At 46.8% G+C, this 26,626-nt stretch overlaps 1 protein-coding gene across 1 annotated transcript in view; it reads left to right on the top strand.

The window, feature by feature from the left end:
• Positions 1-26,626, top strand: part of ACVR1C (activin A receptor, type IC) — a 33,136-nt gene that overhangs the window by 1,937 nt on the left and 4,573 nt on the right. The window contains exons 2-3 of the mRNA XM_010563049.1: positions 14,165-14,395; positions 25,626-25,871. Coding sequence (XP_010561351.1) covers positions 14,165-14,395; positions 25,626-25,871 — 477 coding nt within the window. The remainder of the gene's footprint in view (positions 1-14,164; positions 14,396-25,625; positions 25,872-26,626) is intronic.

Raw genomic sequence — 26,626 nt, forward strand, 5'->3', positions numbered from 1 at the left:
GAGCACCGGGACACCCCCCCGCATCGCCCCGGGACCCCCCGCCCCGCCGGGGACCCGGCGCTCTGACAGCAGCGTGCCCTGCCCGGCCGGGGTCAGCGTTGTTTCTCGGGAGGTTAAGGCGCTTAATGCATTTAATTGCGATCAACATGTATAGGCAAGAAATAGGTCAGCTGGGATTTATGGGGAATAACCGGCCCGGAGCTGGTTTCCAGCCCGCGCCGGTGGGCACGGCGCTCTCAAAAGTTCCCGGTCCGTTGGCGTTTGGCGAGCCGTGCCTGGCGGATCTCGGCCCCAGGGTGCTGTAGCCGGCACCCGAAGCTCTCGGGTCGCCCTTTCCCTCCTGCTGGGAGGCAGGTGCCGGGGCTGAGCGAGCACCGTGGTCGCGGTGAGGGCCCCCCGCGCTGGGTGTCGTGCGGGGCGGCCCAGGCCGACGTGTCCCATCCTGCCCCGTGGGGACCAGGTGCTGGTCGCAACCCGCTGACGGGCTTCGGGCTGGGGCGCGAAACGCGCAGCCTCGAGGTTTGGCCCGTATAGGTTCTTCTCTTGCGCGGCAGGTGGTGTGAAACACCCGTTCCTCTCAACCTTTCCTTTAAAAACCAAACCTGTGCTCTCAGGTAACGCTCTCTAAACCAGCAGTTAGTAAGGCAGTGTAGAATAGAACATCTTAAGATTCTTCTGTTAGGTTTACTCCAGTTTGCTTTCCTCTCGATGTTTTCACCACAGGAGTTTCTCGGTGTGATGCTCGTTACGCTCTTGCAGAGAGGGGTGGTCACAGCCCCAAGCTGAAAGGAAGGACTGCGCCCACTCCCCCATCAAAGTGCTCATGTAATCCCTTCTTTTGGGAAAGAAGGAGTAACAAAGCTCAGCTGTTGATGTTTGAAGTACTCCTGTATGGTATTGTACATCTGGTAAATCTTTGCCACCTTCAAGGGGCGTAAAACCTGATCTGAGCTCTTCTCTTTGTTGGTCTAGTTTTTTATTATTCAAGTTTGGAAGTGAACCACCGAGATAGGCAACCCCGTGCTACTCTTGTTTTTCACTGATCTGCTTGAATTAAATTGAAGCATCACCAGCGCTGTGGCCATTAGCGTTTCCCTCTGGAGACCATTCAGGACACTAACAAATCTCATTGGCTTTGATTGTCATTTATATAAAACGGTCTTGCATTGCTTTGCTCTCTGAAGTTGCAGTAGTATTGTCCTCTGTTTTTCTTAGCCTGTTAGTCACCTTTTCAGAGCCTGGATCAGGGACGGTATGTGTGCATATGGTCCAGGATAGGCAGACATCCTCGTCACCCTTACAGGTCTTCAGAGGGGCACCAAGGGGAGTTACACGTACCTAGAAAGCGTCTTCAAGTCTCAAGCAGCAGTCGCTGCAGAGTGTCAAGTGTTTAGCTGTGCATCTGCTTGATTTACTCTACACCTCCTCGTACTTCACCGCAAACCTGTCTGATCAAGGTACACGACTAAGCATGCTCTGGTAAACTTTTTATCCCCTACTTTCTCTCATGCAGGTTTGAAGGTGCTGTGCTGGGCAGTGGAGGTCTCCTGAGGAACTTCCATCGTGCCCCAGTATTCAGGAATATTTATAGGATTAAGAGGGAAAGTATTTTGCTACTTACGTGGTGAACGGTCCTACTGTTTCCTATCTGCTTTTACCTCGTGTGGGCTTCTCAAAATTGCTTCCCCCTCCTGGCTCCTACCACCCTTGTTCTATGTCACCTCCATCTGTGTTGTATTAAAAGCTTTGCATACTCTTCCATGCTCTTCACAGCATTATTTCAGGGAAGTAGAGGGTACGCGGTGTGCTGTGGTGTTTCTAAATAAACAGGAGTTAAGGGCGTGGATTGCAGTAAGAAAAAGTGTTGCTATATATGGTGGTGGCATGTCAGCCTCTTGTAGCGCTCGGCACTGAATTGTCTTGTTTTGTATTTCTTAAGAGAGCCTTGAGACATATTCTAAGTTTGAGAGAGTTTGTTTCCCACTTAAGTGCATTTTAATCCTCCAAAAGGCAAACTGCAGAACCCATAAGCTATCCCTGATGCATGGCAAAGATGCCTGTATGTACAGTAAACCAGGTAGGTGTGAAATGGCAAGTGTGGGTCTTCACCATAACCGCGGGAGTGCTGTTAGTTTGCGTAGGTGAAAGCGGAGTGGAGCGCACATGCACAAGCAACTACTGCTTACAGCCAAGTATAATATACGCTTTCTGTTTAAAAATGAGAAGCAAACCAGATTGCTATTGAAAACTGCTACATAAGGATAAACACATGAAAATAGCATAAAATTGCACTCTTGCTACATGAGTAGTACTGTATTAAAACAGCTTTATCTTCTTGTCTTTTCCATACTGTATGATGTCCTTGTATTGGGCTACAAACAATTGCTGAAAATGCCTTGTGAGTCTCAAGTCTGAATTCTTAGCACACTCCATTTATTCCAGTGTTACGTATAGAATGTAAAGTTGGGGTGAAAGTCTGAGGTACGTAACACGCACGGCGATGGCTGTTGCCCGCACGCAAAGCTGTGAGCCAGCCACTGCACGTCCACGTAAGTGTGTGTCGCTGACAGGTCCAGAGAGCCACATTCTGCAAAAAACATCTTTCTTCCAGCTTAATAATTTGGTTTGCTTAATCCTTATTAACTGGTAATATTGAAAAACCTATGTGTTGTTAAGCACCAAAAATAGTATGTCCTTGGAAAGAAGCACTTCAATAGCAAAGCAGTTGTATTTCGCTAAACAATTTAATTCACTGCTATGTAACAAATTACCAGTATGATGCTATCTTCTCATTTCTGTGGCTCACTGAAGCTCTGTTTTCCTAGATTTTAGTAAAAGCTCTAATAATAAAAAAGCTTTAATGAAACAACATGGATGAGAACTACAAGCACTTAATGGCTTGACTGCATGATCTACCAATAATTTGCACAGATAAAAGACTGTATGTGGGTTGAGTGGGTGTAAATTAATTCTGCTTTTTTGGAATAGGCTCTAGATCCATAGCAGTTGCTTGCAAATAATTATTCTAGGCTTTAATCGGGCCAGGATATTTTGTCACTTTTGAAGAGCACTGCTGGAACGAGAGTGGTACGGTTGTCCTCCGTGCACGCTGTGCAGCCGTCCATCCCTCTGTCAGGATGGGAGTGAGCTGTTGGATGTGCCTGTCAATTCAGCTGGGTTTGTGTTGGAGTGCCTGCTGAAGTCCATCTTGAGTTCTGGGTTATGGCATTGAGATGTCAGAGCTTTCAGCAAAAATCCCTGGAAAAAGGTGGCCTCAACATCATGCTGAAGCCCCTCAGAGCTGTTACCATATTCTTCTCCATATCAGGTGCTGGGAGGGATAGGCTCAGGGCTTTTTTTCCATCCTTGTTTTTGTAGGCTAGAAATTCAGCTTCTGCCTAGCTGTGAGGGTTCTGATAACCCGGTAATTAACAGAACTGCGACATGTTGAGCAGTGAGCAGATGATAGGGAAGAGATACTTAGATAATAACTCCATCCCAGTTCAAAAATGCAATTTCTCTCTCAGTACCTCAAGTGCTGTTAGGCTCTGAATTATCCTGGATTGTCTCTAGCTATCATGCAAAGAACAAAGTCCTAATTGAAGCCCAAGTTGGATGCCTAAATGTTGATGCTGTGAATACTCATTGAGGGGGGTACCACCACCACACCCTCCCACCCCCCAGCAGCTTTGGACATGTGTAGATGACTCTGAGCACCTGCAAGTCACTCTGATGGGGGTTGGCAGGTTTTGTTGCTTTAGCGCATGTCCTGTCCTGTCCTGAGCGCGTTCAGTGACACTGTAAGCCTGGCGTCCCACAAGATGAGAGAATTGTTCCATTGCCTTAGCGCTGAAGCACAGATGTAACTCTGGCTGTCCATCTGCCCGTGCCAGCCTTCATTCAGAGGTGGCTGCATTTCACTACTGGGTGTAGCCTTGGGAATGCTTTCTTCCAGAATAAATGGTCTTTGCAAGTTAAGTTTTTCTTCTAGAAGAGAATAGTTCAGTTGGAAGAGACCTACAACGATTGTCTTGTCCAACTGCCAGTAGGCAATGGGCATTTTATCTTTCTGGTTTTGGTTCATCTTAAGTTTGATGGTGGCAAAAATAAAGAAAGTACACTAAAAAGTCAATGTTTTCTTGATTTCATGTTTACCAGGAAGCTGATTCTAGGTAATCAGAGCAGTGTTTGCAGAACTCGCATCGCTCTTAATTCTCCAGTGTTTTCAGTCTTACATAAAATGGGGCAAAACCAGCGGCAGTTAAGTAAAAGGGACATTTTAGGTTTCCAAATGTTTTGAAATACTTTGCTCTTCTTAATACAGTAATCTGAAAACATTCAAATTTTCATCTTCAAAGTAAAATTTCATTCTTCAGTAGTACCTACGTTTTGTGAAAAAAGCTGTATTTAACCAGAGGGGAACTGTGTGGCAATAGAGAAGACAGTCAGTCTGATTTCCTGGATGTAAAATACCTGGTCAAACTGTTTTCAGTTGTTGACTATATTAGCTTTCAATGCTAGGGATTCTTTTTTTATGCAAGCCGTTTCAGACTTGGAGTCAGTAAGTGCTGTCAGCACTGTGTTATCGCAGCCACCTCCCCTTGGAATTTGTACCCTCAACCCTACACTGGATCTTCCTCCTTCAGCGCCGTATAGACTGAGACCAGCAGATTCTTCTTCAGCTTTATGTATATGCTGTATTTCACAAAATTCTCTTACGCATAGTGTTTTGCCGCATAGCCTATATGTCATAAAACATAAATTTTCAAAGGATACCTCACCTATTCAAAGCTAATGAGGAATTAGAAAATGTCCTTTGACAGCTTATTCCAGCAAAAATAATTTCACTGGGTTTTGTTGCCCTTTCCCTGCTCAGTTAATATTAATTTAAATGCCTGGCCTCAGTTTCTGTCTACTGTTTTTTTGTCACGGTTGCTGAGCTTTTCTATAACAGGGACTCTGAGTACCCAGTATCCTCCTTCCAAAATTAAGATACTTGCACACTCTAATAAAATCACTTCCCATATGTATTTTTGAGAAATGAAAACATTGGAACTATTTGATGTCTCTCATTCAAAGACATTTTCTTCAGTTCTGGAATAATTGCTTTTCCTCTCTTCTCTACAGCTTTCTAGTTTTTGCCTAGTTTGGTATCAGTCCTTTTGGTGGTATGTTTATATAGTAAGCTTTTAATCTACTATTGCTCCTACTATTTTTTTTTTTCCAGAGCCCTCTACAGAGAGGGAACTTCTGCATGTTCTTCATCATAGTCCAAAAAGCAAGTTGTTTTCTTTTTTTTTTAAGACCTGTCATTGCTCAAGATTCTGGTTGCATTTTCTGAAGAAATGTGTTACAAGAGAACAAATTTGACAGCGGCATGCCGTCACTTCCATGAATGTGGCTGGCTGTAGGAGACAGATCCCTCTTTGCCCGTGCGAATGGACGCAGTGCTCTGGGAGGGAATATGCGTTTCCTGCTGTGCAAAAAGACTTGCAGAGCTTCAGTCAATATTTGCAAGTTAATTCTTCTCCCCTCCTGGCTTGTCTGCACTCATGGCTGCGCATTGGAGGCAGAAGGGTGGTCTCGGCAGCCCCGACCACCGCTGCTCCTCCAGCAGATGCTCGAGGAAGGCAGGTGGGACATGATGTGAGCACAGAACGTGCTTTCTGAACTCCTTCCTGAACTCTCCCAGCTCTCAGCAGCTTGCAGGTTGAGGGCTCTCAGTTAGAGGATGTATTTGTATCATTATGCATGGCAGTTTCTATATATCTCTAGTACATAAAGGTGGAATTGTCTAATGACTTTTTCAATACACTAATGCTTTATCCTAAGCAGTGGCAATAATATCGACTTCTAACGCTGTTGGGGAAGGTGGCAAGGCAGCATGCGAAGGACAAGTGCTTCCTCTTATTGCAAATTTGCTGTCAATGACGTCTGTGCTGCCTGAGAGCTTTTGAGTTAATGGGAAATGGTGAGTAGCTGATCCCATTTGTCTTCTCAATAAGATCTAGGATTTCTTTACAAAACTTTTGTATCTCCCCAAAATTGCCTTTGACATGAAAGAGCCCAGTTTCTTAATCTATGTCCAGACCCCCTTGCTGTCTGTCCCGTAACTCTTTCTACTTCTCCTGTGCCCTTTTGAAGTGGGTGATGGGAACCAATCCCAAATGGCAGAACGGGGCATTGGATCTCATCCTGGTTTCTCTCGGTTGTGCTCCCCTCCGTAAGCTGAGCTGATGTTCTCCAGAGCTCCCCAGAAAGGCACAGCCGCCTCTGTTCCTGAGTGGTGATAGCTAATATTGGACTGGTTACTGCACATACGCAGCTGATGTTGTTTTTTCTCCTGCATGTTTTTACTCTCCTTTGGCTTTTGATCCCTCAGCTGGTGAGATTTCTTTGTGATGCTCTGAAGTTGGTTCTGCTTTTTCTATCCTCAGCAAACCTTATTGCTTTATTATTGATCCCCTTTCCAGATCACTGGAGCACACAACACATGTTTCTGCACAACTCTGCAGGTAACAGCCTCTCACTGTGAAAGCTGACCGTTTCCCTCTGCCTTTTATCTCAGCTGCTACCAGACAAACGGGCTGACCTCTGGTTAAGATCGAAGCAGCACTGCCTTGCGGCAGAGAAGTTTCTTTGCCCGTGGTCCGTTACCAGCAGTCGTGCGGACTCGGTCAGAGAACTCCTGCTGAGGGACTGTGCCAGACCCGCACCGACCCTATGGCACCTTTACCAGCGCCTGCTCCAGTCTTTATTCTAGCTCCATCACAAGCAACGGACCGGACAAGGGGAAGCAGCCAGTCTGTAGTTTTTAGGGTCTCCTTTGAGCCCCTTTTTACAACAGTGATGCTTTTGCCACCTGGCACCCTCCCGAGAGCGAGGTGGTCGGGTCGGCTGGTAGGTCAGGTCCAGGTACGGGTCCTGCAGTGCTGTAACCCCTGCTGCCACGCGAAGGTGGCCGGAGGGCAGCTGCGTCCTCCTGCTGGGATCTGTGCCCGAGGCAGGGGACCCAGGCAATGCCGAGAGCCTACGCTCCCATGAGCCCCAGATCTCTTCATTTGGGAATAAAATGAAAGTACATCTAGAAGGGCACAATACAGAATGACTGTACAGAATGATTGAGGATGGAAGCGTTCTGGATGTTCAGCCCTCCTTCCCATCATGATTAAAGACAGTTAATTGCTGTAAGGCCACTTAGATATTTGCTTTCCAATTTAATTTTGAAATGCTCTACTGCCCTGTAGTCACAAGAAGAAACTGCTAACTGTTGTGGGTAGCACTGGATTATGACTTAATGGAAGATTAATGCCTTGTTAATCTCTGTAGTAAGAAGTCTGTGTTGGAATATAGAACCTTGTGTGGTTCATAAGAGATAGCAAGTCTGGGCTTTTTATTGCCATAATTTTTAGTTTATTCTTGTAGTCCCACAGTATTAGCTTATGCCATTTATATGCTCAATTCTTTCCACTTAACTTTTGAGGTTGTACTATGGCTATCTACTTGTTTTAATTGTTAGCTGGTTTCATTAAGCTGGTGTCTAAACTTGTATTCTTCCATCTGTTGTCCACATGTAGTATCATTCTTGTTCCTTAGTTATCTAGTGATTCATGTATTTGAAGCTGACACTTGAGAAAAAACGGATGGAAGCATATAAAAAAAAATCTTCTGTTGTGAATCTTTGTGTTGATTTGTAGTGAATCGGATGCTGGTTCAGTTCTTCCTGCTACATAAGTTAATTGCACAGTGCGTTTGCTTGTACTGTGTGTTTTCTTACAGTTGCATTACAAACTAAAAGGAAAAAAAACATTCCTTTTTATGTCAGTCATGCAGGTTGTTTTCTGCTGTGAAGAGCAAGTCATCCTGTCCTTGATTCGTAGTGGGTCTCGTCCAAGAAATTGGTATATAGTCTCAGCTCCTATTGCAATAACAGCAGAAAAAAAATCATTGAAAACTACTTATGTCTTAAAAATGCTAAAACCAGGAACACCTGTTCCTCGTGGTCCCTATACCTAAAAGTTGCTTTCCTTGTGTATCTGACAATTTGTGAATCAGCTTCCCAGTCGCCTCGGTTGGCTGTTAGTTCCTCCTGTTGTTCACCTGGGTCTTGCCAAACGTCACGCTCCTCTTTGGAAGACAAGAGGAACCGCACACCTCTGCCATGCAAAGTGTCTTTGTAACTGCTGCCCCTAGTGAAGGGAACCCACGATGTGTCCTCTCCTACTGTGCTCTGGCCCTGCCATGGGCCGTGCCACCGGTCACGGCCGGACAACGCGCTCATGACCCTCACGAGGCTGTAGCCTCTGCAGGGGTGCGGTGTTTTGGGGAGATTCAGGACAAATTTGTTAATGACTGCTGGAGAATTACATCCTCAGAGAACTGTAACTGTTGGTAGCCCAGCTTGGATGCCTAACATAGCTCTCTGAGGCCAGGGCATATTTCAGTTGTTCACTTTCTCCTGATTTCTCAACCAGAGAATGCAACATTTTAAGGGAAATGTTGTTGTGCTTGAGTAAATAAAGGAGTCATGTTTGTTACTGGATTAAAGAGTGCCTTATTTTGAAACTCTGGGAGCACATTTTCCTCCTGCCTCTTTGATCCTTTTCCCTTTAACTCCTTCACAATCACCTTATTCCACTTCTCTGGTTTCCACAGTGGTGGAAGTCCCGATTCCCCCCCCCCCCCCCCAACAGTGCAGCACTGGTAACGTTGCCAGGACCGTCCCTGGGAACAGAGCTGGAGAAGCGCGGTGCGCCTTCCCCGTGGAGGGAACAAGCATTTCTTGCTGCATGTAGGGACTTGCAGAATTTCAGTCAATATTTGCGAATTCTTCCTCTCCCTTTCTGGCATAGCACGACTACTTGGGAGGGGAAGCATGGTTCAAAGGTGGTGTTGTCTTGAGCAGCTTGGGAGAGGAACGAGAGGAAATGGCGTCAAATTGCGGCAGGGGAGGTTTAGATTGGATATTAGGAAAAATTTCTTTACTGAAAGGGTTGTCAAGCATTGGAACAGGCTGCCCAGGGAAGTGGTTGGGTCACCATCCCTGCAGGTATTCAAAAAGCGTGTAGACAAGGCACTTCAGGGCATGGTTTAGTGGGCATGGTTGATTGTTGGACTCTGATCTTAAGGGTCTTTTCCAACCTAATGATTCTATGAGAGATGTGGAAGATCTTTTGTCGTCGTGCTGCTATCCCTCTGGTCTGTAAACCCAGGGGAGCGTCTTGCCAGTTTCTTTGAGACAGCAGTGGAGTCAAATTAGAGCAGAAACTGTGCAGATAAGTAAAGTGAAAGCTTGAAATACATTGCCAGTGATTGTAGATTGCCAGATTATAGAACTGAATATGGACAATTTTTTTCCATAAAAAGAAAAGGATAATAGAGGAAGTTGTCATGAATAAACTGGAGCAGCAGTGAGACATGCCTAGCGGATCAGCATGGATAAGTCGCAAATTCTGGCGAGTCCTGTGTCCCTGAGGATGTTGGTGGGGACAGTGACATGGGCTCGGCAGAGTTTAAGTGCTTGTACAAGTGTCTGCGAGGAGCTACGTATGTGGCACAGTGCGGGGATGCGATGCTGGGTGAGAGCTGAGAGCTGATGGGGTTTGTCACCTACCCCTGTTCAGCGGGTCTGGGAGCAGGAAAAGTGTGGATCTTCCCAAGGGCATGTCCACAAGGGTCCAGGCTCCTCTTCTCCTGGTTCCACTGAGGTGAGGCAGCTGAAATAGAACGGGTGCAGGAAAATTGTGCTTTTATGGTTGTATTTTAAAGTCATCTTTCTGCTCTATTAACAAAGGCTTCTGAATAAATGCTCTTGGAAACAGGGTCAGGTATTTGTATCTGTTTTGAGTTTTCTATCGTTTTTTCTACATGAGAAGTTAGCCAGTAGTACAGGCAGATTACTGGGGAACCTTGGGCTTCTATTTTTGTAGAATTGTATTTAAAAGTGATCTATATAAATCTTCTGGGGAAGAGTCAGTCTCGTCTTGCCCACAACTCAAACTTTGATCTTGTCTTTGACTAGATTTAGCCGCACTGTTTTCCTGGTTTTTTTTTCCTGTGAAAGGGCAGCATTTAACCCTGGGTGAGCAATGGCATAAGACACAACACTAGGAAAATCTGAAATATGAGGCTGAAGGGGGAGAGAGTGCAGATTTCACCTCTCAGTAGGACCCTTTTGAATCTTGTTAGCAGCAGAGATGTGTGAAGTCTTCATTCTTGCCGACCAGCATGTTACTCCCAGCTCTCACAGCATTGTTCATTTGACTTCCACCACCCATCACCTGCCAGCTTTAGGAAAACTTGCCCGGTTTAGGAAGACTTGGCTGGAGCAGCTGATCTCAGATGCAGTCTAGTGCATGGCTGTGGGAAGTAACAGAGAGCAGAGAAGCCTCTCCCCAGTGCTGCCAGCACGGTGCTTCCCCTGCCCCGGCACCGAATGCCGCTGCCGAGCGGGGAGAGGATGAAGCCTTGGCCGAGAGGTGGGGGAAGAGTCTGATGGAGCTGGGATTGGGAGGCTGCGGGACTCCTGCTGCAGCTGGCAACCCTGCAGGAAGGAAAGCAGGGACCAAGAGCAGGGGAGTAAAGCAGAAGCCTGGGAGAGGGTGAAGAGGGAGACGCGTGGACTGGGAGGATGCGTCAGTGAGGCTTTGGGAGCTGGCGGGGTGTAAGGAGGGAGTGCGAGCCGCCTTGGGAGCAGAGGTGGTCAGAGGATGGGAGCTGCGGGCACTCCTGGGGAGAGCTCCTGGGATTAGGTGGCAGTGGGAGTTTGGAGCTGCCTAACGTGGGGGGGGGACAAGAAGTGGGATGGGGTGAGAGTCAGGACCAGAGTAGGACAGCTGGGAGGAGCTGGCTTGAGAAGCTGAAGGCTTTGTACCTGCTGGGGCAGTGGTTCTCAGCTTTTTGAAAAGGAGCGATGAAAAAAAGACAACAGTTCAAGTGTGGTAGGACAAACATACATTAAAATGGTTTTTAGGATGTAGTGTTTTTGGGTGCAGACAAGTTTTTTCTTCATGTGCTCTCCCGCCTCTTCCGAACTGAATGTAGTGTTCCCATCAGAAGTTTGTGTGCCTGCCTCGCACGACTTCCGTGAGCTCGGTATTTCCAAAGGAGAAGAGGGAATGCTTGTCGAGCCATCTTCTCTCCAGGACTTTCTAGTGTCCATGAAAATTCTGTGGAAGTACTGAGTTCAACGTGCTCTTGTTCCTGGTCCTCCCAGCTTGTGATCAGGTGGCTGAATGCGTTCACTTTCAGAAGCAATAATAATGTGGTTGGGTTGTATTGAGAATTTTCTCCAAAACTTTATTTCTTTTTGTTCTTCTTTGCACAGTGGCTTCTTGCAGAAACAGCTCTGCAGGGAACAGGGCTGATTTCCATAGGTCTGTGAACTTTTGATTGCGGGCAGCAGATTGGACAAATCGGTTTTGAGCAAAACGCTCAGAACTAAAAGGAAAAATGGGGTTAGACTTTTTCTATCAGTGATGTAGAAAGAAAAAGGACATCCCAGCAGAGTAAACCACTCTCTGAATACAACAGTAGAAAACACTGATCTTCAAGCAGTGGCACCCCTTGCTTTCCCTGCCAAGCGAGCCACCCGTCAGACTTGTCTGCCAGCGTGACTTCCAGCTGGCTCTCTTTACAAATAGGCTCGAGGTGGTGCAAGGGCCCTTTCATTCTGGAAATGAGTGGCTGTTTTAGCTTGGTCAAAGTGGGGATACAGAGCCCCTTAGCCATCCTTTTCTCACCCTGTGTTCATGGTGCCCTTGGAGCCGAGTTCAGGACTTGCAGTGACAGTTTTGATCAGCTCCTCTCAAGCAATCTGCAAAATACCAGAATATGGATAAAACTGTCAGCTATCTACTGTGGATGATGTCGTAAAGACCATTTCCCATTTTATTTTTAGGCCATGAGAAGGGGGAGAAAAACAGCATAATGATGTGTCTGAAACACTGAAGACAATTGCGACAGTCTTTTTTTCATTTCCTCAAGTAATGCTTTTATGTTGCATTATTGGGGATGATGTGTCTGTTTTTCTTCTGTTAAATCTCTTACTTTCTTGGATCTGATGAGTCTTGCTCCTGGCATCTCTTCTAGGACTACGGTAATGTCTTTAAGGAAGAGATTCACCTGTTCTGTTGCTGGGTGATTGATTGTGCTCACTCTCTGTACCGAGAGAAAGCCGCCGCAGACAGACAGTGATGTGGTTCCTCGCGTACCCTGCATCCAGGATAAACACGAACATATGGTGCCAAGGAAGTTTGTTGTGGGCCTGAGCTGCAGATAAACACTACAAGCTGTTATTTCAGAAGGGTTGCACAGGATGAAGATTGTTGTAAGGAAAACAAATAGTGTCACAGAAACAGAAATCAGATTTGTGCTGACGTCTGTTAGGACTTCTCTGCTCCTCCGGAGACTCTGTTTGAGACGAGTCCCTGCTGCTCCTGCCGCATGGCGAGTGCTGCCGCAGCCGTTGGGCATCGCACCGTCCTCCTCAGCTGTGGCTGCGGGACACGATAAACTACACCGAGAGCCCGGGCGCTCTCGTGTATGCAAACCTTTCACTGGTGGTCAGCTTGAGGTGACGGCAGAGGCTGGTTTAGGTCCCGGTTTGATCAGGGAAGGGGATCAGAGAGAGAAACGTGGCAGCTCTTGGAGGATGCTGGCTGGTTGGGGGCTAGCTGGTGGTTGGAAGAAAGCTCTTCTGTTCCTGGTGGCCATCCTAGTCTCCTCATGGTTTTACTTTTTGGATGTCTGTTATCTTTAAGTAAAAGAAACAGCCTCCCCCGTCCAATTCCCAAAGAAACAAAGTGGATTTATGGATAAAATTACTTTTTTTTTTTTTAATATCCTGGCTCCTGTAAATAGAGCAGGGTTCAATTTCGCAGAGTTATAACTGACCCGGGAAGGTGTACAGAATGCGGTTTGGGGATGCTGTGGTGGGATAAGAACTATTTAAGGCAACAGTTGAAGAGATCAAGTCTCTGTGCTCTAAAATGAGGTTTTGTTCTTTTGTTTTTTTACAGAAACAAAATCATATAAAGTGTACTTAGGGAAGGGTTTTCTGTAGAAATTGCTTTCAGCCCAAGGTTAAGATGTTTTGGTTATCATATCACTGCTAGTACAGGCTCCTAAACCTGGCACGAAGCAAGCAAAAATTGTTTGTTATGAAGCAGGTAAAGAAAACAAGGAAGGCAAAAAAATTTATTGTTGACATCTAGTGTTTCACTGAGATGATGTGGCTTTGGTTTCCCCCTCATCTTCCAAGAATCAATGAAGCCTGGAAAATGTAGCAGTTATTAAATGTCCTTCCATTTGATTTGGTAAAACATGAAGATATGGTTAAAAACATGCAAAGTTTAGAAGTCATCAGGCTTTTGCACCAAAAGAAATTGGGCAGCTGTTTGTGTGCCTGAAAAGGGTGCATCATCTCAGAAGACGGGGGGAGGAGAAGTCCGTAGTTACTGCCTGTGTCTGTCCGTAGGGCATAGGTGTGTGCCGGGACTTTGCATCTTGGCGATTCCGCAGACTCGTTGCTCTACCCCAGTCGGCTCTGGCGAGGCGTTGCATATTGCTAGCACCGGGGGGGTGGCTGGCACAGGTGAGGGGTGGCCGTGTTTTGGGAAGTCAGCCTAGCTACCTAAACAGCGGCTGTTGATGTTATTTAAAATTCAGCACATAATGAACATAGCTGTGTGTAAATATACATCTCGAAATTGAGCACGTGCCCATGTGTTTGTCCTGAGCGTTCTCTGAGGTGTTGTCTTGAGTCCGTGGGAGCTGAGAACATAAACCTGAAGACTTAAACCTCCGTCTCCCCACCTAGGCCAAAAGGCAGCTTTCACAGAAACTTCTTGGGGCGGTCGGTCTTCTCCACCATGCGAGATAGATGCCAAACACTTGCCTGTGACCGAGGACCACCTGGTGTAAAAACTTGTCATCCATGGGTGCTGGGGACCGGTGCTGTCAGGGACCTCCTGGGACCGGCTTCTTCCCGCAGCCCAGGAATCCATTCACCGGCACGGGTGACGGGCTTTGCGCTGGAGCTCCCACGGGGGGCTCGTGGTGAACCGGCTAGCCTCGGCCAACCGGCCGGACGAGCTGGCACGATTGCTGTGGGGATCTGTCTTCCCGGGGTCTTCTCACAAAAGGTGGAAAACCTCTTTTTCAGGTCTGCAGTGCGTGTGCCAGCTGTGCGAGAACACCAACTTCACCTGCCAGACGGAGGGTGCCTGCTGGGCTTCGGTCATGCTGACCAATGGGCGGGAGGAGGTGATCAAGTCCTGCGTCTCCCTCCCGGAGCTGAACGCACAGGTCTTCTGCCACAGTTCCAAGAACATCACGAAGACCGAGTGCTGCTACACCGACTTCTGCAACAACATCACCCTCCGCCTGCCTGTCGGTAAGTGCCGTCCAAGTGCAAAATGGTGTTCAAACACTTGGGTGATAGCTTGAGAGCGCAGAAATACTGTGCGGAGTGCCTGACCGGGAGAGCCAGCTAATGGGCATTTTAAAGGCTGTCTGTAAAAGACTAGCTGCTTTTTTCCCAGCTTGTTTCAGACAGGAAAATCTAAACTGCAAGTCTATTTGGGGAAGAGTGAATTTCTTGCATCTCCTAAAGATACTCGGAATGCTGTCTTTGATAGCCCACGAGGCATTAACCGTGAAGATGAAAGGAAATGTCTGTAGGAAACAGACTTGTAACCTGACAGATTTTTATGGGCTGGAATATCTTAGGGGAGTTTGTGATTTGAATTGGTATTAGTCTAGATGTTAGAAAGATGATATCTGATGTTCTGGGGACTTTCCATGGGGCATGGATCAGCAATGTATAGCAGCTGTGAATTAGCAACTGTGAGGAGCTGAGAGCTGTTAACTGGTGCGTCACTAGGAAATAAGACCTTGCACTAGCTGAAGTTTTACAGTCTCAAACATTTCTGCACACAATTTGAAAGACCTGCTTTAGATGGCTCGGGTAAGGATTCACACTAGAGATGTTTGGAAGGAAGGCGGTTTGCTGTAGGTGCTGACTGTGAATTGTATATGGGAAGTGCACCCCATGGTTTTGGGCAGACAAGTGTCTGGGTTGGCGGTGTGGCATGACCCATGATGGGGCAGTCCCCCAGCTCTCCTCGTTGCCCTTGGCCAGTCCATGTCACCGAGTGCCCTGTCTTTGTGATCTGGATTGATGAGCAATTACTGCAGATTATGTTGGTGCACCTGTGTGTTAGAAGCAAAGGATTTGCTGCAGCTCCACTGTGGTCAGGAAGGCAGATGTGTCCTCTCCGTCGATACGGGTTATATGGCATGTAGGGTCTTCTGCTGGGGGGCGAAAGCAGTGAAGGGCACCACGTCATTGCTGGGGGATGTCTTTGGCTGATGCGGTTTCGGTAATCTTGTTAGTCTGTCTTGAACTTTGGGGTTCTGCAGTTCATTTTAGCGCCTTGTGAGGCAGCTTTTCTTTGGTGTTAGATCGGTATCATTGATTCTTGCCCAGCAGGGATGAGAAACTGTAAGATTCCTGGTCCCAATTAGGGGGAGGAAAAAGATTTGTACTTCCAGGAGCTCTGTGTATTACACAGCTGGTGCAGTACTTGAATCTGCCAGACTCAAAATTGTGTCATGAAATTGATTCAGTGCTTTTTAAAAATAAACATTTATACTGGTTTTAGGTTTAATTATTTGACTCTTCTTTCCAAGATTTGTGTTTAATCCAGGCTCTTTTGAGAAAGCTGTAAAATGTACTACTTTATCAGATGATACCTTTCTACATACTTATAGCAGTGATAGATGTTACAGGTAAGAAAGATGCAAATTAATACATAATTTACCATTATAACTTGCATTTAAGCTGCTATCATACAGTACTTAAGAGAATTTAAAAGGCTCTTACTGGAAGGACTTGCGATATCATGTAAGATACAGGAGGGCAGACCATGGAGTTGCTGCGATAGCCTTGGGGACCGTCATCTCCTGGTGCGGACAGGCAGATGCTGGATGCTGCCAGAGGAAGGTCTGTTCCCACTGGCCTCTCTGGAGGAGCCAGCCTAGGTAGGAGCCTGACACCTGGGAGGTCTGTACCCCGATACCTCATCTCACCTGTTGCATGGGGCCAGGAATGAGGATTATTTAAGTATTTTTCCTTCAGCTGACAACAGAAGGGAGATGCTAACAGTGGTCATGCTCTAGAAATGTAGAAATAAAATACCATGCTTTTTTTTTTTTTCAAGTTGGGGTGCTGGAATCTTGGGAGAAAACTGCTATTTATAGAGGAGCAGTGGAGGCATGTCGTCCTAGCGCTTGAACTGGTAGTTGCAAAACCTCTGGTTTCATATTTCAGTACCAGAGAAAATGGCTTACTTAATTTTTAGCCTGAGCCCTTTGCTCTAAACATTTGGGGGAATTCATGTTGGTCGAACATTTAACAGTGCCAATGTTATTTGTTTGCTGGTCTTTTCTGACAGCCCTTCTTCACATAATTCGCGTAACTGTAGGAAAGCTTCATTTGGGCCCCAGTAAAAATAAGCTTTCCAAGGGGCATTGCTGACTGTGAGGGTGAGGGAGCTGGGCTGCAGGAGCCGGGGCTGTCCCGGGCTATCCCTGCAGCACCCGCACCCTTCGCGTCGGGAGATTTCGATCCGGAGGCGTACCTGCTGTGCTGGCGGCGGCGGGCTCTGCCATGGCGAAAACCAGTTTGAATGCCATTGCCAAGGCTGTCTTTGTAGGTGCATTCCTGTGCTTAGGAAATTGCTGTTTCCAAAGCGAGTTTTTAGGCAATTCCTTGCTCAGCTTGCGTTTTTCCTTGTTTCACTTCTAGTCTTAACATGGCACTCAGAAATCCAAATCTAGATCTTGGGTTTGCCTCTGACTGAGGGCAAGAAATTTAAAGTGGAGGCACCCGTAGCAAGTGACCAGCACTGGAACTGTCAACTGGTCTGACAAAACTCGGAGGCAGTTACAGGTTTAGCAGTTAGTCCATTATCTTACTGATATTGTCAAAGTTTTTGTTCCCACCGCTGAGCCCGGGCTAGGCCAGGATTTGCACAGCTGGGACTTGCTGTGCTGGGACCGTGCTGGTGCAAGGTCCCAGGTAGGATTGCTTGGTCAAGAGGTCCGTCTGTAGTGTCACCTCTTCCTCTGGACTGTCACTGTGCACCGTCGTGTGGCTCGTCTCGTGTTGGCTGGTTGTCCCTTGCCAGCCACGGTGGGTAATTAAGTAAGCCAGTGGGTCTGTTTACGAGTGCTTAACTTAGCACGCGGGCTCTCTGGTCTTTAAAATACACCTGCTTTGTCAAGGTAGTTATTTAAGCCAGACCACCTCCCACCACCCTCTCTCAAAGGAGTAATAATACATGCAGTTTGTCACTTGGTACAGACATCGTGATATGGAAGTTACGTCTGTCTGTCTATCTCTCTCCGTTATGCAGATTCTAGTTTAAAAGTAGAGCATGTGGATGTGAGAAGCTTGCCTTTAGGCAGGAGTGAGTCTGACGGAGGAGGAGAAGCCTTGAGAAGGTCCAGTGTGGTGCACATCCCTTGTCCGGAGCTTTGGCAGGATTGTCCCTGCTGGTTACTGCAGCTACACCCAGCCAGGGACACAAGGCTGTCCTGCAGCTCTTCTTCATGCCGACCTGCTTCGGCACGACTCTGTGTTAATTACCAAGGGCTTGTGTTGTAAATGTTACCAAGAGTGACTGGAAAACAGTAAAACGACTTGCAGACGGAGGATCTCTGAGGGCAGAAAGCAATTTGTTTGTTGTGACTGCCTGTGTGTGAATTTCCGTAGTAAAACTGTAGATGGCATTGCGTGCCTCAGTCAGCAGTACAGCTCTTGTTACTGTGCCTTGCGTGGGAGGAGGTGGTTCTTGTTTTGAGTTGGTTTTTTTACAATGTCTGAAAATACACATCTTTAAGGACGGATTCAACCTGGATATCTGCCTTTTTATACGCTTCTTGTTGTTGGCAGGGATTTCGTTACAGTCTTTTGCATTAATAGGTGCTAAGTTTCAAAGTGCAGGATTAGTTTGCAGTAATTAGGGTTTTTCTGTGTTACCCTGAATTCATTTCCAGGTTTCTGCTATTTTAACTGGGATACTTTCTGCCCCAGCAGGTGACTGGAGGTGACCTTCCCCTGTCAGTGGGATATCATAACAGGGCTGCAGAAAACGACCTGCATGCCGCTTCCTCGATGCACCTTTTCTGTGAATCTCTCTCTGTACGAGAAATTGCCTCTGTGCACCTCAGCATGTAACAGGCTGTTTTGAGGAGTTGCTAATAAGATCTAGAAGACTTCTTCCAGTTGTAAACTTGTGTCTCGTAGGATTTTCAGGCCATATTTGAGATCTGGGAGATAGTACTTGTGATCTCTGCCCCCACCCCACTTGTGAGTGGGATTTACCCCACCCACAAGCCCCTTCAGAGATGCCAGACCTTTACCTGCAGCCCTGGAGTAGACTATTGGAGCTTCTTGTAACCTGATGCTTACATTTGGTTATGGTGGAGGGTGGTCTTTGGCCCCAGGAAGAGCAAGTACAGGCTGGGGAACTTGCTTACCATCCCTTCTCCAAAGCAGCAAAGTTGACGTTGGCTTCAATTACCTCCTTAGGTGACTCAGCAGCTGTTGAACCGGAGCCTGATGGCTCAGATGCTTTACTTTTGTTACCAGATATAAACTGGTGCTGAGCTCTGGTGTCTTTGTCTGCACATCTATAGGTGTGTGGAGAAAAGTTCATGCTGCTACTCATTCTAACCTGTTGATCTCAAAACACCTAGTGATGCTGGATATTAAGTCTCCATCTTTACAGATGCTGAAGATTGAGGCTGGATGGGTGCAGGTGGGTTTGTAAATTTGTCACAGGATTCTGGGCTTTCTGACCAGACTGCTTTCAGAGGCTGGCTAAAGAAAATGTCAGCCTCTCTGGGAAAAAATGTGGGGATGCGTTCAGTGTGTACAGCTGCACATCCATGAGTTGGTGGGAAACTTCAGCACAGCGAAGAATTCTCTGGTTTTAGGGTTTTTCCTTCAAAAGTACCTCTGTCATTCCAGCAAAAGGCAGTGCACAGCAAGAACGGTCTCCTCTCTGCTCTGTTTTGGGCTCTTTGCTCTGCTGGCGTAGCAGCATCTCTAGAACTTAAGATAAAAAGCATATGATTTCTGTTCTGTATTTGCATAATGGAAAATGAGTCAGAGGAGAAAGCAGGCTTTATGCAACAAGATTAAGCTAATAGTGGGATTAACAAACTGTATAATAAGTAATTTGCCAGCTCTCCTCTTTATTCCTGTTGCCTAAACTGTACAAAGGCACAAATGGCCCTCATATCACCTACAGTGGCACACACTGGGATGCAAGAAGGGCAAATACAATAGAGCTCCTAAGACAAAAATCCTTTGAATGTGTTCATATTGCCAAGAGAGACGAATGGTACCAATTAGACTAATTGTTGGGCAAGATTCTTGTATTCTGTTGGGTTTTTTTTTTTTAATATCGTCTGTAGGTTTTGCATGAACAAATAATTACTCTTCATTTACCTGTTTGAAGATGCCTAAAGACATTAAAGGCCTGCTAGGAGAATAGTATACAGGGATATGTTAGTATTAAAGAAGTCAGACACTACTGTACCAAAAGTTTTATAAGTCATATATTAATGCAGAAAATGAGACAAATTGGCCTTCAACCAATAACTTTCTGAATAAAACGCAGTGTTTGAATGAAATTGTAAGGGAAATCTCTTCAGTTGTTTATGGACCTTGAGAGCTTCCTCAGGTCCTGAAGGGCAGAGAGATGTGCAGGCTGGGCCGTGGTTCAGTGCAAAGCTCTGGCTTTCCCTTTCCTTTATTTTTGGCTCATCTGTTATTGAACAAGATGAAAAGGTCTCACATTGTTTTCCCGGCACATGCTTGGTCCAAGAGTAGTGTTAGAAGGAAGGTGTGGATGACGAGTGAAGAGACAAAACACAATTCTTCTCACTAACTCTCCTAAAATGTTAGTGATGGGTAAAAACAGCGAGAATGGGGAATGAAGAGGAGGGGAAATACTTTTATGTATTTGTTTCTCTTCTGTGTGGCCACTTTGTTTCCTCCTAAGTGATGGTTTCTGAAAGCCACTGCTAGAGTTCAGCGGCCAACATTAACAGTTTGTGTTGCTGCCCTGCTGCAAAGTAGTAACAGAAATGTGATTTAGCTGGTTGTTTTCTGTTTTGGTTTTTTTTTTTTAATGAAAAAAATGAGCTTGTCTGCTGTGGCACAGCCAGCCTGGGATGAAGGTCAGGACTCAAAAAAAAAAAAAAAAAAAAAAAAAAAAAAAAAAAAAAAAAAAAAGTGGGGAGGCAGAGCTGCTTGTGAGCAACCTCCATCTGGATCTAGTGCCTTCCAGCCTGCTAGGGTGGTCTGAGCCTGGTCAGGGGGCTGTGGAGGAGGTGTGATCGCTGGGACCTGCGTAGGTCGGTGTGAGAAGTGCTTCAGTCCAGTAACAGCTGGCCTGAACACATCAGCTGTTTGTGACCCAGAACGTGGGCTGTAGTGGTGCAATAGCTGCGTGAGATGCACCAAACCTGTTTCCTCTTCACGTCGGTGCAGTTCAGTGCTGCACCGCTAGTGCGGTTCCTGGGATAATCCCCCAGCTGGGCTGAGGTTCTCCCCAACAGAACCCCTGTGGGCAGAGCTCCAGACTGTCATAGCTGCTCTGTGGATGTCTCGTTCTGCAAATACTTCACATACTTTTGTCCCTCTTGGCCGTCCCAGACTTGTGTTCTCTGGAGGGACTGGTAAGAAGATAGCCATGCAAAGAGAAGGCAGGGCTGGGGTCAGGGGAGGGGGAGAAATAGCAATTCAGATAATGTGTCCGTTTATCTTGTGGCTATATCCCTGAAGGGTTTGCTTGAACTTCTGGATCCTTAAGCAGACCTTTCTCAGCTGATTTCTGAATGTCATGGAAGGGGTGACAGGGTCTGTAGTTGGTGGAAGCTGGAGAAACTTAATTTTAGACTCTAGTCCAAATTGTGTATTGTTGAAATTGTTTAAAAGTATTCTGTACATCTGACTAGAGCCTCCCATTAGATGCAATATATTTTCTTACTACATTGGAAAGAATACATAATTTTCTCCGCAAGTAGCTTAGGAACGTAAACATGCATGGTTCACAGCTTTTAGAAGTCTTGCGGTGCCCATTATATGTCAACAGCAAGGCCGATGTTGTGTGCGAGAATGTCTTTTCCATTGAAGAGGAAAAAAAAAATCCTGCCTTTTTTTTGCTGCCTAAAAGTACTATTTTGTTTACACAACTTGGAATATAACTATATCATATTGTGAAATTGCTAAATATTGCCAGATGTGCTATTTTTGTTTCATACATGGCAACATGTCTTCAGCTTCTATTCTTGACTAGTAAGTCATTGAATAGTACATTCGAAATCAGATTGCAAAATGTTATGATTAATGGTGTTGATTTGATGGTTTTAGGTAGTCATGAGGGATTTTCTTATTTCCCGAAGAGTTTAACATTGCACAACTGCTGTAAACATTACCACACTTATCTGGTGATGTTTCCTTTAATTACTGTTTGTACTTTGCATGTCGTGTGTTTTGCACTCGTGCTGTTTGTCACTCCTCCTGTGTGTGGTTTGTGCTGTGGGAAGCCCCAAGGATCCCCAAGGGGACGTGGTCTGCAAGCCCAGAAGCGGGCACGGCTGCGGTCCTGGCTGCAGGACACCGTGCTGCAAGGGGTCAGGAGTGAAGATGGCCTACAACCAACTGGAAAGCAGAAATCACAGCGCTGGTACTTCTCAAGTCTCCTGCGTGTGCTCTGTGAAGAACTGGAAAGGGTTTGAGTAGTTGCCACCAGCCTCGATCCGCACTTTGTCCTTGGTACAGCCAGCAGACTAAAGGATGACAAAGGAGGTTTCTGGTTGACTCCTTCCAAGAAACTTCTCTAGACAGTCAGGAGCTCTTCATCTGCCAGGAACTCGGTGGAGACCCCGTGCAAACTGGCCCGGACACCTCAGCTTCCAGTCTCACTGCTAGCTTGCCTTCTGCACTTGAGCTCTCTCAACTTAGCAGCATCTCAAAGGAGACCTGTAAGCATCACTGAACTTGATTTTATTCTGAACAACTGTCACTGCATAAGTCATAAAGCTGGCATCTGTTTGTATTCCTGATGCTGGATGTCACCCTCCTGAGTGGGTGTGAGAGAGGCTTTGAGTTTTGCCTCTGCTTTGCTCTGATGTCTCGCTCTGCATCCCCAGAATGGCTATGAGTGTCTTTGTCTCTGTGCTCCCTCCTCCGTCCTCCTGCTCCAGCCAAGGTTTCTCCTGCTCCTTTCCCCAGAGTGTCAAAATGAGCTTGCTGGCCTGCTGTGCTCACTCCGACCCTGCTAGACCTGCCACTTTCTCCAGCCTGCCCCGCTGCTTGCCTGGCTCCCAAAATGCCATATGGGAGGGAAATAGCTCTAAAAATTAAGTTCCATTGCAGATCTCTCACAAAGCCTGCTCTGCAGTTCTTTGATACAAATTGTGCTCATCTATGTTTTCAGTAAAAATGTATCAGATCACTTCTCTGTTAAAATTGCAGACATTTTTTTCTGATAAGAATGGTTTTGTTGCTTTTTTAAAAGATATGCTGAGTGTTTTTTATGAGCCCCTTAAAATTCTGCTATGAAACCTGTATCAGTGGTTTACAGTGTACAAACAGTGCACTGCGACTTACAAATTGTCACATCCCAGAAGCTTAAACCGCATTGTTGTCTCACTAATTCTGTTGCCAAATCTAGGAACCGAACCTAGATTTGCAGAATGTATGACAAAGTAATGTAGACACAGCCAGTATAGTAATATGGCTTTAATATTAAAAACCCTTCAAAAATGGGTGCTTTCTTTCAGGTTTATCGTGAGACAGGAGCACGTCCTGCAACAAAAAGAGTGCTTGTGGAAATGCACATTTCTCTACTCGCCTTGCTCTATGCCTCAGTCCTTTGTGCTTGTTGTCATCACGCAGTTACTCCGTTAGCTGCCAGTCTGAAATCATGGCCTGTGCAGTCTCTCTGAATGCAGGGTGAGGTGTTACTGCAGCAATGTGATGTACAACTGGTTTGGGAGCAGCTAAGAAAAGCTAGGCAAAGTAATGTATTGTGCCCTTGGCAAACTTGGCTTTTCTCCTATTTGAAGTACTGCTAGAGCTGCTGCCCAGTTTCAGGAGATCCTGGAAAGTTTTATGTATATACATAGGTATGTATGTAGTTTTAAGGTAAACAGATAGCCAACAGTAACCCTTACTCTTTTTTGCCTGTACAGGTTTGCCACCTGTAACATCCAGACTGCAAGGAAACAGGCTTGAAAGTAAAGAAAAAGGGAAGAGAAATGGAGAATTTTAAGAAGTTTGCTTCTGGAAAGAGTGGTGCTTTGGAATGGAGGGAGCTGCGAAGAAAGAGGGAAGAGAAGGAAGGAGCTGGAAGGGCTGGGAGGGGGATACAGGACAGCAGTGCGCGTACACTGCGAGAAGGGACTGCGGCTGCGACCCGGCGGCAGACCGTGCGCCGAAGTGAAATGACTCTCCGGCAGAAGATGGTGCGGGCGTACGTACGGCAAGGCTGATGGGCACGAGTGGGAGGCGCGGGTGAAGGATGTCCCACCAGGACCACGGCTTGCTCCCTGCCTGCCTCTTGACGTTCGACGTGTGCATCCCCTGCAGGCTCTGCAGGCACTTAAGATCACTGGCTGCTAGGAGCAAAGATTCGCTGGTAGGACTGCTTGTCCCTGCTGCAAGCAGCAGGGAGAACTGCTGCTCTGGTTCAGGGCACCGAGCTCGTGTGCCAGTCTGCAAAAACCCTTCTGAGCCTCTCTTCCCGCTGGCTCCGTCGTTGCTGTTCAAAGCTTCCTGATTATTTTCCTTTTGCTACTGTTTGCACTGGCCTAGGAACAATAAAGTTTCATACTTTGTTGATCAAGGAACAAGTTAACTTTGCACAGCTAACTTTGCTCCTGGCAGTTCTGAGGGATGGAGTGCATGGCTTTTGAGAAGGTCCTTTGAAGAAGCAGTACTTCTATTGTGGTATTAACTGGAGGAAAATAACAGTCAATGCTGAGGGCCATCAGGCTGCTGCTTCTGAGACTCCAAGTCACTGAAGTGACTTGGAATCTCAGTTACTCTCAAAATTTGGATTACGATGTACACATCGCTTAGCGTTTGCCGAAAGGAGAGAAGGGCTTTTTGTTTTCTGGGACGGCTAAGGGGTGACTTTGCATGGTGTGGAGGTCACGATTCTTAAATCTTCTGTAGCCTTTAGAACCACTGTTTGATACTTGTGATTCTGAGTGTTGATGGGGGTTTTTCTGTGTCATGTTTCTGTTTTGTTTTATTATTTGGGGGTGGTGGTGTTGGTTGATTGTTTTGGATTTTGTTGCTTTTGTTTGTTTTTTTTTTAAGCTTATTTACAATTTTGGGGGCATTAAGGGATTTGTGTCTGTGTGCAAGTGCAAGTAAATACCTTAGTAATGTATTCCTATAGCTTCTTGATGTGTTTTTTACCCCTATAGTTTTAAAATGGAAAATTATCTAGGACAGTCCCATTTCTTGACCCTTGTGAAATACAGCTTCACGAACACAAATTCCAAAAGTGTTCTGTCTTAGAAATCCTATTAACGCCTCATTTATTAGAACTTTGTATTCCCGTATGTGTTAAGTGTTAGGAAATGTTTTCTTCCAAGGATTTGTTTTCAGCAGGGACAGTGTGCTGAGAACTTCATACACCAGCTTTCAAGTGTGGGAAGGGCACTGCACCCACCGGTTGTAAAGCCGGTAAGGTGTCTCCCGCTGAACGCGGATTATCCGTGTGTGGAGCTGCCGCCCGTGCCGCTGTGTGCGGAACCAAGTGGCTGGCTGTCGGGGCGGTGGGCACGCTGGTGCAGCCCTGTGCACTGGGCCACGTCTGGGGTGGGCTCCCGCGGTGAGCTTGCTGGTCCTATCTCTTGATCTTCTGCACTGGGGAGGCGGGGGATCCGCTAACTGCAGACAAATGGCATTTTGCCAGCGCAAACAGATTAAAACCGCATTCTCTGTAGGGTCTGTGCTGCGTTTTTGGAACTACAGCTGCAAGGACATGTTCTTTGGGTGTTTGCCGTCTCGAACGGTACTGGGACGTGGGGTGGCACTAGCTGGAGAAGCTGGCGGCTGGGGCGCGTTGCGCTGTGAGAAATCTGTGTGGGTTTTAGTAACAGATAAGAGGAGACGCAACCGGACGGGACCCTGCGGGGAGGGGCCGGGGGGTCTGAGGAGCTTTCCTGGGGCTGTCCTGGGGGCAGGCGCGGCGACGGTCTGCACGGCACCTTGCCTCCAGCTGTGCTGCCTCCAGCCGCCGAACATCTCCGCTGGCGTTTCCTTGAGGAACCGCTGGTGGGGCGGTCTGTCCGAGATGGCGTTGTTCAGTGGGGATTGCGGTGCTAACCTGAGCCCACGCTACCTGCAAAGAAGGCGTGGGGGGGGGAAGACACCGTAACTTACAGAAACATGGTCTGTCTCGCCGCTGCCGGTCCCAGGCAGGACGACTGTGGGAAATCGTTAAATCTTAATAGGTCGTCGCACCACAGCCCTTCGCTTACCGTCTTTTTCCCTCCGCCCCGCTCTCTGTTGTGTCTTCCAAAAGCCTCGGAGTCTCCCGGCAGAGCCGGCGCGGGACCCGTGGTGCTGGCGGTGACGGTGGCGGTGCCGGTCTGCGTCCTGTCCCTCGTGGCGGTGCTGGCGGCGTGCTCCTGCCAGGGCCGGCGCTGCGCCCGCGGCAGGGCGAAGCAGCCCAACGTGGAGGAGCCCCTCTCCGAGTGCAACCTGGTGAACTCCGGGAAGACGCTGAAGGATCTCATCTACGACATGACGACCTCCGGCTCCGGCTCCGGTACGTGGGGGCTGCCCCGCTGCCTTGCCCACCGCCCTCGCCTCGGTCGCTTCGCTGCCGGCTTTCGGAGCAGATCTTCTTGATGCTGAAACCAAAGGCAGACGTCCCACCTTGCTTGTAGGGTGGTGAACGTTGCCTGCCGGGCAGAGGGTGCAGGTGGGGGGCTTGTCTCAGAGGTTCTGATGCCGGCGACGGCTTTTACGTCAAGGGAGGTTTTGTGCCGATACGCTTGGCCGCACCTTCCAGCGGCAACAGGGCTTTGTTTGCTCTTTTTCTGCCAAAGAGTTCGATTCTTTGTTTGAATGGAGGAGTTTAAAAAGTGAATTCAGAAGCCAGTTTCAGCTGGTGAAACAAAACATTGCTGGCTGATGTGGCATAGCTGATAATAAAAGGTACTAAATTTAACTGAATGAGTCACGGTGCCACTCCTGTAATTTTTATAGTGGTGCCAAAATAATGTTACTCAAAATTCTTGTTTTGAGCAGAACGCCAACCTTTATAATATTTTCCCCATTTCTGATATCCTGTCTACTATGATGCCTCCATTGCTATTGAGAACTTGTTAAATCAAAGAAATGCAAAAATGAGGTGTGAATTAAAAAATTCCAGCTCATCAGGCTGGTGGCACATCTCGTGTGTACAGCCCAGCTTTCGGTAACTAGAATTTTTATTTACTTGAAAAAATATGTAAATCATGCTTACTTTTATTTATAAGTGAAAAATTTATAAGTGTTGCTTAATTTAATTTGCTTTAT

Source organism: Haliaeetus leucocephalus, unplaced genomic scaffold (assembly GCF_000737465.1).
Source record: "Haliaeetus leucocephalus isolate CR32 unplaced genomic scaffold, Haliaeetus_leucocephalus-4.0 Scaffold163, whole genome shotgun sequence".
Taxonomy (NCBI): domain Eukaryota; kingdom Metazoa; phylum Chordata; class Aves; order Accipitriformes; family Accipitridae; genus Haliaeetus; species Haliaeetus leucocephalus.